The following is a 17,705-nucleotide window of genomic DNA, read 5'->3' as shown; positions in this document are numbered from 1 at the left end:
GCTCCTGTGGTTGCACCTGTCCCCCACAGGGGAGCAGTGGTCTCTTAGAGCAGAGTGGGGGTGCTCAAACTGCTGCAATGGCTGGGAAAGGCGGCGCTAACAGAAATGGCATTACACGCAGGCCTCAGGTTGTGGGGAGGCCAGTGTCAGGGGAGCCCAGCACTGCTGTGTGGAAGGGGCTTGACGTGATTGTGGGTAGATTTCTGGAGGAGTGGGCACTCCACTGGAGAAAGTCAGGGTACTCTGTTTGCTCTACCCAGGATCCCCCGAGGCACAAGGCTCTCCTGGGCACTGCGTTCTTCCTGCTGACGCTGTTTGCGGCTCTCTACGTGCTGGTGTATGTTGAGTGCCTGGTGCGCCGCTGGCTGCAGGCCTTGGCTCTGTTCACCTGGCTCTGCCTCATGCTGCTCGGCTCTGTGCTGGTGTGGGACTCCTGGAAGAACGAAGCCTGTGCCTGGGAGCAGGTAACGGTGGGAGTCGACGTCGCTGGGCTTGGGTACGAGTAGCTGGAACACGCAATCAGCGGCAGCTTCTGTCCGCCTGTGGCCTTGGGGTTTATGGGAGTGTGCTGTGGTCTCCCTGCAGGCTAGGACACTGGGTTTAAGATGGCCCCAAGCTGACTGACTCTCTTCTCAAGAGTGCCCCTTCGGAGATCTGGCATTTTGGATAGAACCTGTTTCATTAAAGATGACCAAATTGCAACTCAGGAAGGCAGAAAAGCACCAAGGGGTTCAAGTGCCAGGAAGAACCGAGTAGGACTAACCCTTGCTCCAGTAGCTTGGCCCCTTTGGACCCACTCTCCTCTGGGTTACTTTGTTCCCGAGCAGCCTGTCCCCAGCTAGAGGCTGAGATGGCTGTTCACTCAGTAGGACAGCCGTGCCACATGACAGCTGGAGGCCTTGGTTGAGTTGCACCGGCCTGGCCTGGTTAGTCACAGTTGCCTTGAAGTGGTATCCTCTGAGCACAGCCTGTGCCATTTTCTGTAATTGAGCGGGCTCAGGCTGTGATTGGGTGGGCTCAGGCCATGATTGAGCAGACTCAATCTGTGATTGGGGCGGGCTCGGACTGATTGGGCGGGCAGGCTCAGGCTATGATTGGATGGGCTCAGGCTTATGAAACCTTAGGCAGACAGGGCTGGAGTGGGAGGCAACAAGTGACCCTGCTCCATCCCAGCCTTCCAGTGGTTGTCAGGCCAACAGCTGAGCTCAATGACACAGAGGCTCAGTATTCAGGTGGTGAGCAGGGCTCTTTAGGTCTCCCTGTCCTGCTGTGTGCCTGTTCCTGGCCTCACCATGTAGGGGAGAGATGAGAGATCCCAGGGTTGGGATGTCCCAGTGCCGAGAGGCTGAGGACCTCTCCTCCGACGTGGTCCTGGGCCATGTTGACTCTCGGGGTGTACTGTCCTCCAGGTGCCTTTCTTCCTGTTCATCGTCTTTGTGGTGTACGCCTTGCTGCCCCTCAGCACGCGGGCAGCCATCACAGTGGGGATGGTCTCCACTGTCTCTCACCTCCTGGTGTTTGGAGCTGTGACCGGAACCTCCAAGACGTCCATGTCTGGCGCACAGCTGGGACTGCAGGTGAGGGAGGGTGACAGAGGCTGGGTGGGGGCCGGCTTTGGCTGGTGGAGGTTGAGCTTAGGGGCTGTTTTCAGACCTGTGGTAGCAGGCAGGGCCCGTCTTGTCTGCCATAACTGCTGGTCTAGGATATTCTAGATTCAGGTCCTAGCTGTGCTCAGGGTCCTGCCCTGAGTGTCTCTCCCCAGGACCCTGACCTAGGTTCTTAACACCCCGGTCTTGGTATGTTGACTCTGTTGAGTAAGTGTGCCCCCCAGTTCACATCATTGGGGTGCAGGGAATTGTCTTTCTGATTGGCCTAAATGCCACTTCTGGGGGAGAGGTCAGAGCTCTGGGCAGCCAGCTGGGTTCTGTACCTACTGTGGCTGGGTTCAGAGCTCAGTGAGGTAGCCAGCATCTCCTTGGAAGTACTTGGCATCCCTGGACTGGTACCGTCCAGGGATAAATGGATAGAGCATGTTGTCTGGTGGGGCAAAGAAGGCCCAAGTTCTGGTCCTGTGGTCATAGCAACTCACTGGGGAATCAACTGCCACCTGGACCTCAGTTTTCTGCGGAAGCCAGGGAAAAACAACAGGAAGAATATTTGTGTCAGGCAATAGGGGACAAATGCCACCATGTCTGCTGTGGGGGTCATGCTGAGCCTTGCTTGCCCTCGGCTGCCCTCAGCTTCTGGCCAATGCCATTATCCTCCTGGGCGGGAACTTCACGGGGGCCTTTCACAAGCACCAGCTGCAGGATGCTTCCCGGGACCTCTTCATCTACACCGTCAAGTGTATCCAGATCCGCCGGAAGCTACGTGTGGAGAAGCGCCAGCAGGTAGGGACCTACGTCCTCTCTTCCCTTCTCTCAGACTGCTGTGGTCCCCACCTTGTCCTGCACATGTGGCCCATGTGGCTGGTGCCTTGAGGGTCTCAGTCCTCGGAGCTTTGGTGACAGGGACGGCAGGTGCTCTGTCAGGGCGACCCTGTGTACATATAACCCATCAGGAAACAGTGTCGTCACGGGTAGAGTCTGGGAACAAGTGAGGTGCAGGTGACTGGCCGGGGCCGGGGGATGCTCTGCCTGCCTCCACTGTCCTCCCACTGGTCTGCCCTTCTGTGCCCAGGAGAACCTGCTGCTCTCGGTGCTGCCAGCCCATATATCCATGGGCATGAAGCTGGCCATCATTGAGCGCCTCAAAGAGGGCGGTGACCGCCGCCACATGCCTGACAACAACTTTCACAGCCTCTATGTCAAGCGGCACCAGAATGTCAGGTGGGCCGGACTCGGGAGATGGTGACCTTTGAGAATCCGGCCACCACTCCCCTTTCCCTGGGCAAATAGCGCTCTGTTGGGAGCCTCAGTCCACTCAGGGATTGGTGGTTAGCCACTTCCTTGGGCCTCAGTTTCTCTTTGTTTCCTCTTTCTTCCTCTTCCTTCCTTCCTTCCTTCCTTCCTTCCTTCCTTCCTTCCTTCCTTCCTTCCTTCCTTCCTTCCTTCCTTCCTTCCTTCCTTCCTTCCTTTTTTCCTTTTTTTCCTGGAGTTGAGAACTGAACCCAGGGCCCTGCGCTTGCTAGACAAGCACTCTACCACTGAGCTAAATCCCCAACTCCTCTCCTTGTTTCTTCATGGGGTGAATCAGATCAAGGCTCTTAAAGGGGCTAGGGTGGTATTAGGAGAAGATCCATTGTCCCCCACCTCCCAAAATCAGAGCAGGTCACGTGAATTAGCCGAACAATTGGGTGGGGAGAGAGGGGCATTTCTGATGATTCTCCCTAAAGGAGGTGACACCCCTGAGCTTGGTGACCAGGTGCCCCCGTCCTTACCTGGCCTTACTGATTTGATAGGTGCAGGATCTCTTGTGGGCTGTACTGTTGCCACTTTAAACTCTACCTGGGTCTCTGCCCGAGGGCAAACATTATGTCCCTGCAGACATCTGTTAGTACAAGTCAGGGCTACATCTATTGCCTGGGGTCTCACAGGACAAGGAACACAGCGAGGCCTGAGGGCTTTGCCACCTACCTCCCCGGACCTCAGCTTGCTCATCTGGGATTCTTTCAGGGTCTGGGGAGAATAAGAAAGAGGGGGAGTTGTATTCCCGGAGTTGAGGTCTCTTGGCTCTGTGGGTTCAGGGGCAGAGAGAGGGGAAGGGTGCTGGGATCTGAGCATAGGTAGTGTGCTCTGTGTGGTTGTAGTGCGAGGCCTCTGGAGCTAAGATGGGTCAAGCTGGCCAGGAGCATCTCTTCTGGCCTTTGGGGCTGATGGGGGCAGAGGCAGGGCCGCCTCCCAGGGATCTGATTCAAGCTCTGTCCACCCGGACTAGCATCCTGTATGCAGACATCGTGGGCTTCACGCGGCTGGCCAGTGACTGCTCCCCCAAGGAGCTGGTGGTGGTGCTCAATGAGCTGTTCGGGAAATTCGACCAGATTGCCAAGGTGAGCCTGGGCATGCCTTCAGCCCGCCGCTGCGGTCACAGGACATCACGTGCTGCATGAGCTGGGAGTGAATGGGAGACAGGGTCTGAGGGCTACTGTCTGGGTAGGAGGTGATTTTTGTGTATCCCTGTGAGCGGGGTGCCAGGGTACCTCCGCCTCAGCAGATGTAGAACAAGGCTGAGTGTGTACCCGGAGTGTTTATGGGTCCAGAGCAGATGGCGGCTTAGACTTGCAATCTGCAAATGGCTTTTAGTCTGGCAGCCTTGCCTTACCTTGGGGATCTGGGAGCAGTCGGAATGCCCAGCCTCACTCAGTCTCGGCTTGACAAAGTCCCAGGTGAAGTGTGCATATAAGAAAGCTTGGAGCCGGGCATTGGTGGCACATACCTTTAATCCCAACAGAAGCAGGTGGATCTGTGAGTTCGAGGCCAGCCTGGTCTATACAGCGAGTGCCAGGATAGCTAGGACTGTTACACAGAGAAACCCTGCCTTGAAAAAACAAAACAAAAACTTTGAGAAGCCTTCCAAAGGAACCCATGGCCTAGTATGATGGCACATGCCTTCAATCCCAACACTTGGGAGACAGAACTGGCTGATCTGTGAGTTTGAGGCCAGTGGCGGGGAGGGGGCAGAGAAAGACACTGATTCAGACCTAAGGAGGGTAGGGAAGCCTGTGGGGCAGGGGAACAAGGCCAAACTGTCTCCAGGACGTGAAGAGCTCAGTGTGTGTCGAGCAGAGAATCAGGGAGATAGACGAGGACTTAGTGGCCTAGGCAGAGCAGAATTTGTCCTTCTGGCACTGAGAAGCCTGGCATACCAAACAGGAATGGGTTTTCTTTCTTTGTAAAAAAATTTTTATTTTATGTGCCTTGGTGTTTTGCCTATATGTATATCTGTGTTATAGGACTGGATCCCCTGGAATTGGAACTACAGACAGTTGTGGGTGCTGGGAATTGAACCCAGGTCCTCAGAGCAGTCAGTGCTCTTAACCACTGTGCCATCTCTCCAGTCCGCCAATGCTCTTCTAGGGCTGTGTTGGCTCTGGTCTCCTGGGCCCTTCCTCCTCCTCCTGGGTAGATCTCCCAGTCACATTGATTTAGTCCCAGCTTTCTGCTTGCATGGTCATTCCGCAGCTGCAGGGTTTGTATCTGTAGCCTATTGCTGTGTCTTAGTACCTGGCCAGGTATACAGTAGGTGCTCAAACATTACATAGGCAGATAAGAAAGACAGTCCTCCTGCATGGTCCTTACTAAGCCTTGCTTTTATCTGGGTTCCTGGCTGGGTCTCTCCAGGTCCTCTTGCAAGGCTCTGCAGCAGCCCTGAAAGCCATTCACGGCAGGGAGGAGTCCAGCTGGCCCAGGCCTGCTCTGAGCATGCCCCTTGCTTGCTTACCCCACAGGCCAACGAGTGCATGCGGATCAAGATCCTGGGTGACTGCTACTACTGCGTATCGGGCCTACCTGTGTCGCTGCCCACCCACGCCCGCAACTGCGTGAAGATGGGTCTGGACATATGTGAGGCCATTAAGTAGGTGCAGGTGGGCCAGGGCCCAGGAGCATGTCCCCCAGCCAAACTCTAAACCGAGGCGGGTGGGGTGTGAGGCTTGCCTGGATTCTCAGCATGCCGTGTGGAGGACGCAGACTCCTTCTCTTGGCCTCCTTTCCTCTGGGCCCACCTGGGGCTTCAAGTTCCAGAAGCATCTGAAAAGCTGAATTAGGCCAGGCATGGTGGTGCACACCTATAATCCTAGCACTGAGGAGGCTGGGGCAGGTAGATCTCTGAGTTTGAGGCCAGCCTGGTCTACATAGCAAGTTCCAGGACTTCATAGAGAGACCCTGTCTCAAAAAAACAAAACAAAATGAATAAAAAGCTGAACTTGGGCAGCTGGGTTCCACACTTCCAAGGACTGAGATTGTAGGAGGAGCTCAGGACAGAAAGCAGAAAGGCCTTCCAGAGGCGAGGTCTAGCTCTCAGACGCCATCAGCTTTCGTTTCCTCTGGGAAGCCTCTGGTGCCAGAGGGCATCTTCTCCATCAGCAGGTAGGCCTGGATCTTCTGGGCTCTTCTGCTGGCATTGGTCTGTTGGTGAGGTGCTCAGGGGTGTACAGGAAGATTCACGAGGTGGTGGTGGAGGTGGCCTGTCTAGGCAGCAGAGGAGGTACTCCATCTGATACCTCTTTGCCGTACCTCCAGAACTCTCCCGAAGTGGTAGGCATAGTCCACAGTGCAGACACCTGGGATGCCTGTCGTGGGACCCCGCGGGACACCCAGGATGCCTGCCGTGGGACCCGGCACGTCCCCATTCTGCATTGTGGAGAGGCAGCTTTTGCTCCTGCTGGCTTAGCCTTGGTAGCTTCAGCTCATCTGCAGCTGTAGTGGTGGACACAGGTGCTGGTGCCCTGGGCCCCTAACCACCAACTTGCCTGAGGGGTAGAGAGCTCTGCTCATGCCTGGGAAATAGGGGTGGTGCCAGGTCTTGGAAGACTCCACCCTGGGGGCTCCTTGGACTGAATAGGGCTCTCACTTCCTGCAGGTGGAGTAGAGAAGCCCCCATAGTCCTTGTCTATACTGGGTATTGGGCAGGGCTTAGCATCCTCTACACCCAGAACCAATTGGGGCTGCCCGGCAGGGGATACCTGGGACAGAAGGTGGCGCATCAGCATAAATGGCGTCCTAAGTCCCTTTCTCTTCCTACACACCCTTGAGCTGGGTGTGAGCTTACACACTCCCAAGGATGGAGTTCTTGACCTCTCTGAAGAGGAACCTCTGCCTCCCTCCTTGGTGCGCTGCCATACCCGAGACCTCCAGCGTGTTCCTGAAGTGCTGTAGGTGACAGACCTCTCTGCTCCAGGCAGGTGCGTGAGGCCACAGGAGTGGACATCAGTATGCGGGTGGGTATCCACTCTGGCAATGTGCTGTGTGGGGTCATCGGGCTTCGCAAGTGGCAGTATGACGTGTGGTCCCATGACGTGTCCCTGGCCAACAGGATGGAGGCTGCTGGAGTCCCTGGGTGAGTTTCAGCAGGGCAGAGGCGAAGGCTGATCAGGGGGTGGGTGCCTGGGCCATGCTGCTTTATCTGACTTCCGTCTCCCCAGCCGGGTGCACATCACAGAGGCGACACTGAACCACCTGGACAAGGCGTACGAGGTGGAGGATGGGAACGGGCAGCAGCGCGACCCCTATCTGAAAGAGATGAACATCCGGACCTACCTGGTGATAGACCCTCGGGTACAAGGGGTTTGGGGGTGGATGGGGGGACTGGGCAGCCTGGGAACAAGGTCCCAACTACTAGCAACTGACCCTCAAGGCTGTGGTGAGGTGGCAGAGACTAGCTCCAAGTAGGACACTTCCTTGAACTGGGCAGATTCTAGGACACCAAGGAACAGCCTGTTTGTGTTTCTGTAAGGAGGGGAGCAAGGACTGTGGGCATAGAACACGGTGTTAGTGCAGGCCCACGAAGCCAATTGCCGGAAGGTCTCTTCACCCCTGCGAAGACTCAAGGAAGCAGGGAGTGGCCAGGCAGCCCGCTCCTGGAGCTTGCGAGACTGGGACTCTCGGGTGGCTGAAGATGCCTCCTCTCCTGGAGCCCGACTTGCCTGGTGGCCCAGTTGGAGAGGCTGCTGGGTTTCTCTGCTGACTGCTCCAAGCTGGCAGTCTGTTTCCTTTTGTTGTCTGTGGATTTAACCTCCTGAATCATCCATGGAGTTTGCTCCAGAATGGTGGCAGGAGCTTCTTCCTGCTCTCTTGGTTCTGGCCTTTGGTTGTGCCTGGCGGGAGCCTGCAAACCCACCTGCCTGTCTTGGCTACTCTGTGTCCACGGGGCAGCCCCCACATACAGGAAAATGCCTGTTCCTGGCCTTATTGTCCCCATATGGTCTTGTTTATTTATATCCTTTTCCTTGTTTATTGTCGCTCATGCTGTCCGAGACCACTGCCCCTCTAGCCCGCAGCTGGCCCAGCTCTGCTCTGAGCATGCGCTTAGTGGCTTTGAAATGGATGAAGCCCCAACCTCAAAGACATCTGCAGGCGTGGTTCCAAAACCCACTCTGAGGGCTGCCAGCCTGAGCCGGCACAATTGCAGGATGCTAGTCAGACTCTGACCAGGCTTCAGAGAAGCAGCAGTGCGTGCGTGTGTGTGTGTGTCTCTCTCTGTCACTCGCAGTGTGGGACTGTCGCTCTGCCTGGTCCCTCTCTCCAGCATGTTCATCCATTTAGTCACGTAGCTGGCAGTTGAGAGGGACCGGTAGGAGTTCCTCTTCTTGTCTCCAGCCAGCACGTGACCAGGGCAGCCAACAGGAGAGGAGCCTCAGAGGGTTTAAAGAGGTTTCTATGCTCAGAGACTCTGGAAGTTTCCAGTAAATTTGTCACTGTGCTTTGGCCAGGTCTGGGGCTGTAGGAAGGCTGCTGCCTGTTGGTGTTGGCAAGTCTGAGAAGGGCTCTGGAGGGGAGTGTCTGAGATGTGAGGGGCGAGGGAGGGAAGAGCCTCAGCAGACACAAGGTAGCCTGTGCTTGTCTGATGATCTTGGGGCTTTCTTTTCCTCTCTTGCTTCCAGCCATACCTGGCCGCCCTGACTGGCGAAGGCCTAGGCATGTGTTAAGGGAGCCTTAGGGCTCAGTGGCGCTGGGACAGGAGGCAGAGCTGGACCCTCCCTGGGCCCGGGTAAACCACTGAGGCCCCAGGATGGTGCTGGGCCTGGGTAAACCACTGAGGCCCCAGGATGGTGCTGGGCCCGGGTAAACCACTGAGGCCCCAGGATGGTGCTGGGCCCAGCAAGTGTGTGGCAGATGGGTGCTGAGCTGGGTGTTGAGTGGGCTGGCTCTTTTAGTAGCTGTGTCTGAGTTCAGGCCAACACACATCTTCCTCCCATTGCTCTCACCGGAAGGAGCATGTGTGAACCACATGTGGGTGGGCGGGGCAGGGCTCCCGCTTACCCTTCCTCGAGGGTGGCTGAACTTGAGCTGTGTGGCCATCAGCCTCTTCCTGACTTGGGGCTTCAGCTGGTCCCCAGGGCACCCCACGCTTCAAGAAGAGGCTCAGAAACTTAATACTTTCCCCTTTAGCAGACCGGCCAGTGCTCCAGGCATGCTCACATGCATACCAGGGACGGTTGAGAGGGGAACAGGCAGGACAGGTCATGTCTATGTGTTTGCAGAGCCAGCAGCCACCCCCACCCAGCCATCACCTCCCCAAGCCCAAGCCGGATGCGACACTGAAGATGCGGGCTTCAGTGCGCGTGACCCGCTATCTCGAGTCCTGGGGTGCAGCGCGGCCCTTTGCACACCTCAACCACCGGGAGAGTGTGAGCAGCAGCGAGACCCCCATTTCCAATGGACGGAGGTCAAAGGTAGGTCCCCTCTCATCTGGTTGCTGGGTCAGGAGCCCTCTGAGAAGGGACAGGGAGCAAAAGGCTCTGTCCCGCCCTTCTCTAGATGCATTGTGGGTAGTCTCTGCCAAGTCTCCCTTCTGGACAAGAGGAAGTATTTGAAGAAGGCTCCAACGGGGCCTGGAATATCCTAGAATCTCCTGGTCCTTTTCCAGTCTGAGGAAAGAAAGCCAGACCCATGGGGGATGAGAGTCAGTGTTCAGGGAGTGCTCACCTTCTCCTTCTCGCCCCTTTTAGGCCTCTTCACTGCGCCGACACCGTGCCCTTGCCAGGTAAGTAGGTGCACTGCCCTCCTGCACACTGCTTACAGCCGGTGCTATGCCAGGCTCCTCCTTGCAGGCAGGTGCCCCGATAGACAGTCTCTATCTAGGGCAGCCCCTCCAGGCCCAGCCCAAGCCTCCATGGGTTTGCCAGGGCTCAGGCTTGTCTTCTCTGGGTACAGAACCCCCCAGGTCCTGGTCCTTTGAATGACTGTGGTGGGATACCTGCTGTGTGCTACCCTAGGGTAGGGGCAGCGGGTTGCTGTGTGTTCCCTGGCTTCTGTGCTGATCTTCGCCCTAGCCGAGGTGGCCTTGATCTGGGGTTAGGGATGTGTCCTCTGCTTTTTACTGGGCTGCTGGCCCTTCCCTTAACCCCTTTTATGAACTCAGGGACCCCACCAGATACCAGTAATCCTACTGGCAAGTCCAGCATCCATAGCCTAGCCTCTGGCCAGATGGGCCCCTGGAGTGATGTAGCTGCGGCTCTAATTCTAGGAGTGCCTCTCCCAAGGGGCGCTTGGATGACGACTGTGATGACGAGATGCTCTCGGCCATTGAGGGGCTCAGCTCCACCAGGTGAGGCCTGTGATCTCTACCCACCTCTCCCTCCCACATCAGGGCTGGTCCCTCTGCTAGACATTGGCTGTGGCCTGTAGCTCCTTCCCTTGCCCTGGGGTTGTCACCAAGAGTGTAGCCCTCTCCTGCCCTGCGGACATTGTGCTGCTGTTCCCCCAGGCCTTGCTGCTCCAAGTCTGATGACTTCCACACCTTTGGCCCCATCTTCCTGGAGAAGGGCTTCGAGCGGGAGGTGAGATTTGGGCAGGTACCACAGATGCTGGTGGGTGGGGTATGAGCTGCTGGGTCCAGTAAATGGCACAGGGTTGGGAGACCCATGGGGCGCTCTGAACTGACTGCTGGGTAGACAGGAGTCTACGCAGTCTCATTTGTGGCCATTCCCGTTGGCCTCCCCCTTCTACCTGACACCACCCTAGAGGTTTGTCCCTGAGGTTTGGGGCAAGTGAGTGCTTAAGATTTTCAGGAGGATGCTATCCCAAATCCAGTCTCCTGGTTACATACCTGTGGGACCTCCTGCCTGACTGCTGTGACACACTTTATACTCTATGGCTCCATCGGTCTAGAGCAACTCGTGGCTCCCCGCAGGTCTTGGGTCCATACAGGATCGACTCTACCTTTTCCCCAGGCAGGTGCCAGATCCAGTTTAGAAAGGAGCCTGCAGCTCACAGGTGTTGAAGCTGCTTGTCCTTAGTTTTAGGATGTGGCTGTCCTGACCTTCATGACCTGATGTCCAATATGAGGGGAGGAATCTTCTCCCTGGGGATCTGAGTAAAGTTACTGGGAAGAAAGCAGAGGGTTCTTCCCTTGGCTGTGGGTCACATGGCCTGAGTCTTGGTTGCTCCTCTACCATGGGATCATGATGATGTGGTCACAGAGTAGACACAGGGGCTCGGACCCAGATAATACTCCTTGGTGAGGGTGAGGTCAGGCACACTGACAAACAGCCCCAGGAGCAGGAGTTTGTTGCCCGCGTGGAGCCTGAGAAACGAAAACCAAAGCCTCACTGGGTGTTAAGTATTGCCCATGCAGAGAGGAACTGTATAGTGTTGGCGGGCGAATGACTGTTGAGTAGCACTACCTGGAGTGGCGCCACACATTTTATTTTAGGCTATGAACTTGGAATGGCCATCAAAGGGACTTTGGTGGTAGCCGTCTCTCACGGTCATGTCACCTCTTCCCCCACCCAGTACCGCCTGGTGCCCATCCCCCGTGCTCGCTATGACTTCGCGTGTGCCAGCCTTGTCTTCGTCTGCATCCTGTTTGTCCATCTTCTCGTGATGCCCAGGTCAGTCTGTGGTGGAGAGGAGAGCAAGCCCACTGGGGACCAGCCAGAGGGCTGGTGACCTTGGCAGGACCCAGCAGAAACTGACAGGGTACTTCATGGCTAACTGGAAGGGACCAGTGACTTCAGCTCTAGATCTCCCTCCTCCCCACTGGAGCAGAGGTTATAGCCCCAGAGCTGGAGTTACCCCTCCTTGTGACTGGGAGCGAAACTGACCCAGACTCTCACCTGCTGCTAAGTCCTGTTGTCTGTGTGGTCTAGCCTCTGGAGACAGTGGGCACTGTCATTTCTCCTTTTCACGTGGGTAGGTGAGATTTACAGAGATTGTGGCATCCAGCCTGGACCCAAGAACCCTGAAATTCCTACTTCATATTCTGGGGTCCTGCTGGTGCGGACAGGGATGAGGGGCCAGGAGTACCAAAGCTTAGCCACAGATAGCTTCCAGAAGGCAGTTAAAAGAAAGCATGACTGGCCTTGTGGTTTTGGATGTGTTTGACAGACTACACAGGGCTAGTGAGATGACTCAGCAGGTAAAGGCACCTTCCAGCAAGCCTGACAGCTTGAGTTCGATCCCTGCCGTCCACGTGGTTAAAAGAACTGACTCCAGAGTTATTCTCTAACCTCCACATGCATGTTATGACGTGTAGGCGCCTAAATTCATTCTCTCTCTCTCTCTCACACACACACACACACACACACACACACACACACACACACACACACAGGCTAAATACCATGTATGGTGGCCTAGGCCTGTGGTTCCACAGCACTCAGTGGCAGAGACATGAGGATCGCTACAAGTTTGAGACCACACTGGTCTATATAGTAAGTTCCAGGTCAGCCAGAGCTGTAAGACCCTGTATCAAAACCAAACTAAGGCCAGACGGTGGTGACGCATGCCTTTAATCTCAGAACTCCAGAGGCAGAAGCAGGCAGATCTCTGAGTTCGAGACCAGCCTGGCCTACAGAGTGAGTTCCAGGACAGTCAGGGCTACACAGAGAAACCCTGTCTTGAAAAATCAAAACAATAACAAGAAGACTGAAAGCAAACAAACCAAGATAAATAAAAATTATATATGCTTAAATGTTTTTTTTATTGTAGTCAGGTGGTGGTGGCACACACCTTTAATCCCAGCACTCAGAAGGCAGAGGCAGGTGGATCTCTGTTGAATTCAAGGTCAGCCTGGTCTACAGAGCAAGTTTCAGAACAGGCTCTAAAGCTGTAGAGAAACCCTGTCTCGAAAAAACTAAAAAAAAAAAATTTTAAATTGTATTTTTGTGACTTTTGCCTACGTGTATGCATTTGTACACATGTGCTTGGTGCCTGAGGCTATGAGATGGTGTCTGAACCCCTGGATTGGAGTTATAGGTGGTGGGGAACCACCAATGTGGGTGCTGGGAATTGAACCTGTAACCTTTCGCAAGAGCAACAAGTGTTCCTAACCCCTGAGCCATCTCTCCAGCCCCCTATACAGCTGCTTTCGTGTTTTTGTGGCAGACATGGTTCCAGAGGCTCACAATGTGCTCACCTCTTATAAACTTGGCCTCCAGAGGGACCTGATGACAACCTTGATCTTTATTATTGTTTGTGGGACATTTGGAGTCATTCTTGAAGGTCTCCTTTGCTGGGTGCAGAATATCCACTGGGGAGGGACAGGTTCACTATGAACTGGAGAACGGACTGGTGGAGGGGACCTGGACTCATGTTTTCCCTCCTTTCCAGGATGGCCACTCTGGGCGTGTCCTTTGGACTTGTGGCCTGCCTGCTGGGGCTGGTGCTAAGTCTCTGCTTCGCTACTGAGTTCTCGGTGAGTGGATCCCTGAATCCAGTGCATTTGTTCTCATTCCTGTGGCTTTTCCCTCACCAGTAGTTGGGCAATGGTTGGGTGCCCATCTTACCTCCAGGAGAACTGAGTCCCTGCAGACTGTTCCCAAGTCCTTAGCCTCCCAGGTTGGTTAGTGCCATCCATCCTCCTGAGTAGGGCTGTCCTTCGTCCCAGCTGCTGTCTGCATGCCTTGTCCCTCTCCATAGAGGTGCCTTCCAGCCCGAGGTACACTCCAGGCCATCTCGGAGAGTGTGGAGACGCAGCCCCTGCTCAGGCTGCCCCTGGTTGTGCTGACTGTTGGCAGCCTACTGACTGTTGCTATCATCAACATGGTGAGTTATGGGGTCAGGCCAGGGGAAAGTGTAGGCAGAGACTGCTCATTCGTTTCCCAATTGCTCAGACCCGAATAATCCACAGAAACTATATTAATTACAACACTGCTTGGCCAATAGCTTAGGCTTATTCCTAGCTAGCTAAATTAAACCATTTCTATTCTGTGTATTGCCATGAGGCTGTGGCTTACCAGGTAAGGTTCCGGAGTCTGTCTCCTTTGGTAGCTACGTGCTATCTCCCTGATTCCACCTTCTTTTCTCCTCTTTCTCTGCTTGGAATTCCTGCCTTGTTCTATTCTGCCCTGACATAGGCCCAAAGTAGCTTCTTTATTAACCAATGGTAATAAAACATTCACAGCATAGAGGGTAATCCCACATCAGGAAAGGAACCATTTTAGACCTGGGGAACCCAGATTCTAGAATCCCACTCTTGTTGCCTGAACAGTTCCATCTGGGGTGACCCCTCCATAGCTCTGTGGGGTCCCCAGTGCAGGTTTAGAGCTCTTCACCCCTTCAAGGGAGGGCTTGAGGCACTCAGAAACGCTACAGATACGTGCTGACTGCCAGCTCCTCCTTCCCACACTCTTTTTGACTCTTTCCTCGGCAAGGGATAAGACTTGCCCTCTGGTCCAAGTCCCATTGGGTAGTTGCCAAGCAGCCTGTAGGAACCCACAGCCCTGCCTTACGCTAGCTCTTTCCTTTAGAACAGAGGCTCCTCCACACTGTTCCTACACTGTAGGCTGCAGTTTTGGGAGTGCACTCTCATGCCTTTCTCTGAGTCCAGGAGAAGGGGGCTCTTGAGGGACCTGTCCTAGCCTTTTCTCATGCTTTCCCTGGGCTACTGTTGTCAACACTTCCTGTTCTGTGGCTCTCCCCACCCCAGGTACTTCATACCTGGTGGGTGCTGTGGACACTACCTATGCCTAGCACCCAGCATCAGGGCACCTTTGGTCCCTACAGTTGTCACCCGCCTTGGGCCTGGCAGCTCTCCATCCATGGATCTATTCTAACGGCAACCTGTCTCCCCTCAGCCACTGATGCTTAACCCAGGCCCAGAGCAGCCTGGAGGCAACGAGACAAGTCTGCTGGCTGCAAGAACTAGAGTTGGGACCCTGTGTGAGCTCCTCCCGGTGAGTATGCTCATCCTGGCTCCTGGCACCACCCAGTCCCTGGCCAGTCCTCTCATGCTGCTGGACCACTCTGGCCAGAGCACAGCTCATGGTTTGAAGGTCTGAATCTTAAGGCCTTGGAGAGGAAGAAGAAACCCAGTGTCTCCCAGTGTAAGTGGAGAAGGTCAGGTCCATGCAGCCAAGACTGTTTCCTGCCTGCCCCAGTGCCAGGGAAACAGAACATTGGGTCATTGTTTCTTGCTGTAAGCCTTGGGGTGGGCAGGGACTGCAGGCCAGCATCAGTTGCACTAGAGGGTGTCTTTGGGTCACTCTCCCTGTGCAGTCAGAATCTGCATCAGAGGTTAATTGAAGCCTTAAAGGAATAAAGGGCTGGGCCCAGGACAGCTGACATAAACCTGGAGAGGCCCAAGTCAAGGGTAGGGGTCATGAGAAGTGGGGAGACTAGGGCTGACCTTACACCAGTGCTATGCAGTGCCCTTGCTGATCCGCTGAAAAGGGAAGCGGAGGGCCAAGGATGGTACAGATGCCCGGCCATGGAGCTCCTCAGCAGGAGGGGACTGGCAGCAGACTGTTCCAGGCATGCCTCCTGGACTGACACAGGACATTGTCCCCACCTGCAGTACTACACCTGCAGCTGCATCCTGGGCTTCATTTCGTGCTCCGTCTTCCTGCGGATAAGCCTGGAAGTGAAGGCCATGCTGCTGACAGTGGCCTTGGTGGCTTACCTGCTGCTCTTCAACCTCTCCCCGTGCTGGCACGTCCCAGGCAACAGCACCGACACCAACAGCACACATAGGTGGGGCCCTACTTGCTGGTGTCTCTGTAGCCCACTACTGTAAGTTGGTTTGTTTCTACCTAGCGCTTGGCCAGAGCATGGCGCATCTCTGTCCATGGTACCAATGAACCATACTGTGGACAAATGGATTTCTGCTTTTCAGAGGCACCGTGACTGGTCCAGGCTCCAGGTCTCCAGCAGTGAGCTGGGTGTATGGCTTACTAATAGGCTCTTGGGGGAGGTCCTGGCAATCAGGCTTCTCCTCTTTCTGGGTCTGTCGCAGTGTGAGATGGCCATGAGCCAGCTAAGTCTGACCTGTGGCCAGATCACCAGTGTCAGAAGTGGAGATGCCTGGGTAGTGTGCACTCCTGTGGGTTGAAGAGCACCCTGCAGCCTTCAAGGTTTTGGCTTTGGATTGAGGACCTAGAAAAAAATTGTCTGCCTTACTCTGGCCAGGTCCTTATGCTAATCCACAGCCACCGTTGCGGCTCCTCACTCAGCGGCTGGGCCTTTTGGAGTGATCCACAAGTCCCCCTTAAGTTCAAGAGCAACTGTTTACTCCCTGTCCCTTTAGGACACCTCCACTCCTGCCTGCTGCACGAACCATGCACAACCACACCCTTGCTCCGGGGGCTCAGGTGACTGCCCCCTTCCCCAGCAGATGCTTAGAGAGAGACCTGAAGACCACGATCAACTTCTACCTGGTCCTCTTCTATGCCACCCTCATCCTGCTGTCTAGACAGGTGTGTAGACTCCTTGTCCAGCTTCTGCTGAGCAGACAGTCGGTGCAGAGAGCAGGGTCTGAGATACCAGCACCGCAGAGGCCTGCCATGGAGGTGCTGGTCTTGTTCTGCACAGGGCTGAGAAGGGTGGGCAGCACTGTAGGTAGGCTGGTCCAGTACCCTAGATCCCAGCCCTGGGTGGTGTGCCAGGTGTGACAGCTATGGCACTGGCTCCCTGGTTTGCAGATTGACTATTACTGCCGCTTGGACTGTCTGTGGAAGAAGAAGTTCAAGAAGGAACATGAGGAGTTTGAAACAATGGAGAATGTGAACCGCCTCCTCCTAGAAAATGTGCTGCCAGCACACGTGGCTGCCCACTTCATTGGAGACAAGGCAGCTGAGGTGTGTGAAGGCAGGTGCTCTAGGAGTCTGTGGGCAGACTGGGCTACTCAGCAGTACCCCTGGAGCATGCTAGATGCAAAGGCAGGCTTGCAGTCAAGTCAGGGCTCTATGTCCACCAGGGGCTGTGGGTAACATGCCTTCGTGGCCTTGACTTCCACCCTGGGGAACAGATTATGAGGTTCAAACATACTGAGTTGTCTGTCATCTAGATGTTCTGTATTGTTAAGAATCTGTACTTCCATGAGGTGCAGAGCCTTTCTGTCACAGGAAACAGGTCCAGAGACAGCTCACTATAAGGTCACCTCCTGACTGGACTCCTGCCTTAGCTGCATTCAAGCTGTCATAGCTCACACAGCCAGCCAGCCTGGCCTGGCCCTCCCCACCAGCACCTGAGCCCCTGGGTTAGTGGTCTTAGGGCCTGTTTCTCTCCTGCCCCGCTGCAGGACTGGTACCATCAGTCTTATGACTGTGTCTGTGTCATGTTTGCATCCGTTCCGGACTTCAAAGTGTTCTACACTGAGTGTGATGTGAACAAAGAAGGGTTGGAGTGCCTGCGCCTGTTGAATGAGATCATTGCTGATTTTGACGAGGTACAACCTGGCTAGTATGCACAGGGGTTGGGGTGTACAGCCTGTCACCTGTGTAGTGGCAAGGCAGGGTGGAGATGTAAGCTCTATCTTTAGTCCTGTAAGAGAAAACAGTAATCAAACAAAACACGAGGTCAACGGGCTGGAAACTCTATACATTAAATATCAAGAGACACATTTTCTTTAATCAAGTAAGGAAACTTTTATTAAATCTCTACTGGACAGGTGCCAACAGGTTAGGTCCTTCCAGAAAACTGACTCAGGCTGGTTTATGGAAGACACTGACCTGCCTCTGAGAAAATTATGCTGGGTAGGTTGCTCTTAGAAGGATCAGAGTGCAGAGAAGGGAAGGGATGAGGTGACGGGAGCTGTGTTCTCACCTGCAGTCATGAGCACGGATGGACAACGATATACACGATGTGTTTGCACTGCACATCAGGGGA

The 17,705-nt window shown here is 54.9% G+C and overlaps 1 protein-coding gene across 4 annotated transcripts in view; it reads left to right on the top strand.

Moving 5' to 3' along the window:
- Nucleotides 1–17,705, top strand: part of Adcy7 (adenylate cyclase 7) — a 58,280-nt gene that overhangs the window by 34,295 nt on the left and 6,280 nt on the right. For all 4 annotated transcript variants that reach the window (XM_057753280.1, XM_057753279.1, XM_057753278.1 and 1 more), the window contains exons 3-22: nt 261–464; nt 1,410–1,577; nt 2,241–2,390; nt 2,680–2,828; nt 3,877–3,988; nt 5,387–5,514; nt 6,838–6,996; nt 7,082–7,214; nt 9,140–9,331; nt 9,608–9,642; nt 10,126–10,206; nt 10,366–10,438; nt 11,394–11,491; nt 13,212–13,296; nt 13,521–13,646; nt 14,678–14,776; nt 15,397–15,572; nt 16,126–16,294; nt 16,520–16,675; nt 17,119–17,265. In XM_057753280.1, coding sequence (XP_057609263.1) covers nt 261–464; nt 1,410–1,577; nt 2,241–2,390; nt 2,680–2,828; nt 3,877–3,988; nt 5,387–5,514; nt 6,838–6,996; nt 7,082–7,214; nt 9,140–9,331; nt 9,608–9,642; nt 10,126–10,206; nt 10,366–10,438; nt 11,394–11,491; nt 13,212–13,296; nt 13,521–13,646; nt 14,678–14,776; nt 15,397–15,572; nt 16,126–16,294; nt 16,520–16,675; nt 17,119–17,265 — 2,640 coding nt within the window. The remainder of the gene's footprint in view (nt 1–260; nt 465–1,409; nt 1,578–2,240; nt 2,391–2,679; nt 2,829–3,876; nt 3,989–5,386; nt 5,515–6,837; nt 6,997–7,081; nt 7,215–9,139; nt 9,332–9,607; nt 9,643–10,125; nt 10,207–10,365; nt 10,439–11,393; nt 11,492–13,211; nt 13,297–13,520; nt 13,647–14,677; nt 14,777–15,396; nt 15,573–16,125; nt 16,295–16,519; nt 16,676–17,118; nt 17,266–17,705) is intronic.

Source organism: Chionomys nivalis, chromosome 21 (assembly GCF_950005125.1).
Source record: "Chionomys nivalis chromosome 21, mChiNiv1.1, whole genome shotgun sequence".
NCBI lineage: Eukaryota > Metazoa > Chordata > Mammalia > Rodentia > Cricetidae > Chionomys > Chionomys nivalis.
The sequence above is the reverse complement of the archived record's forward strand: the minus strand, read 5'-3'. Positions and strand labels throughout refer to the sequence as shown.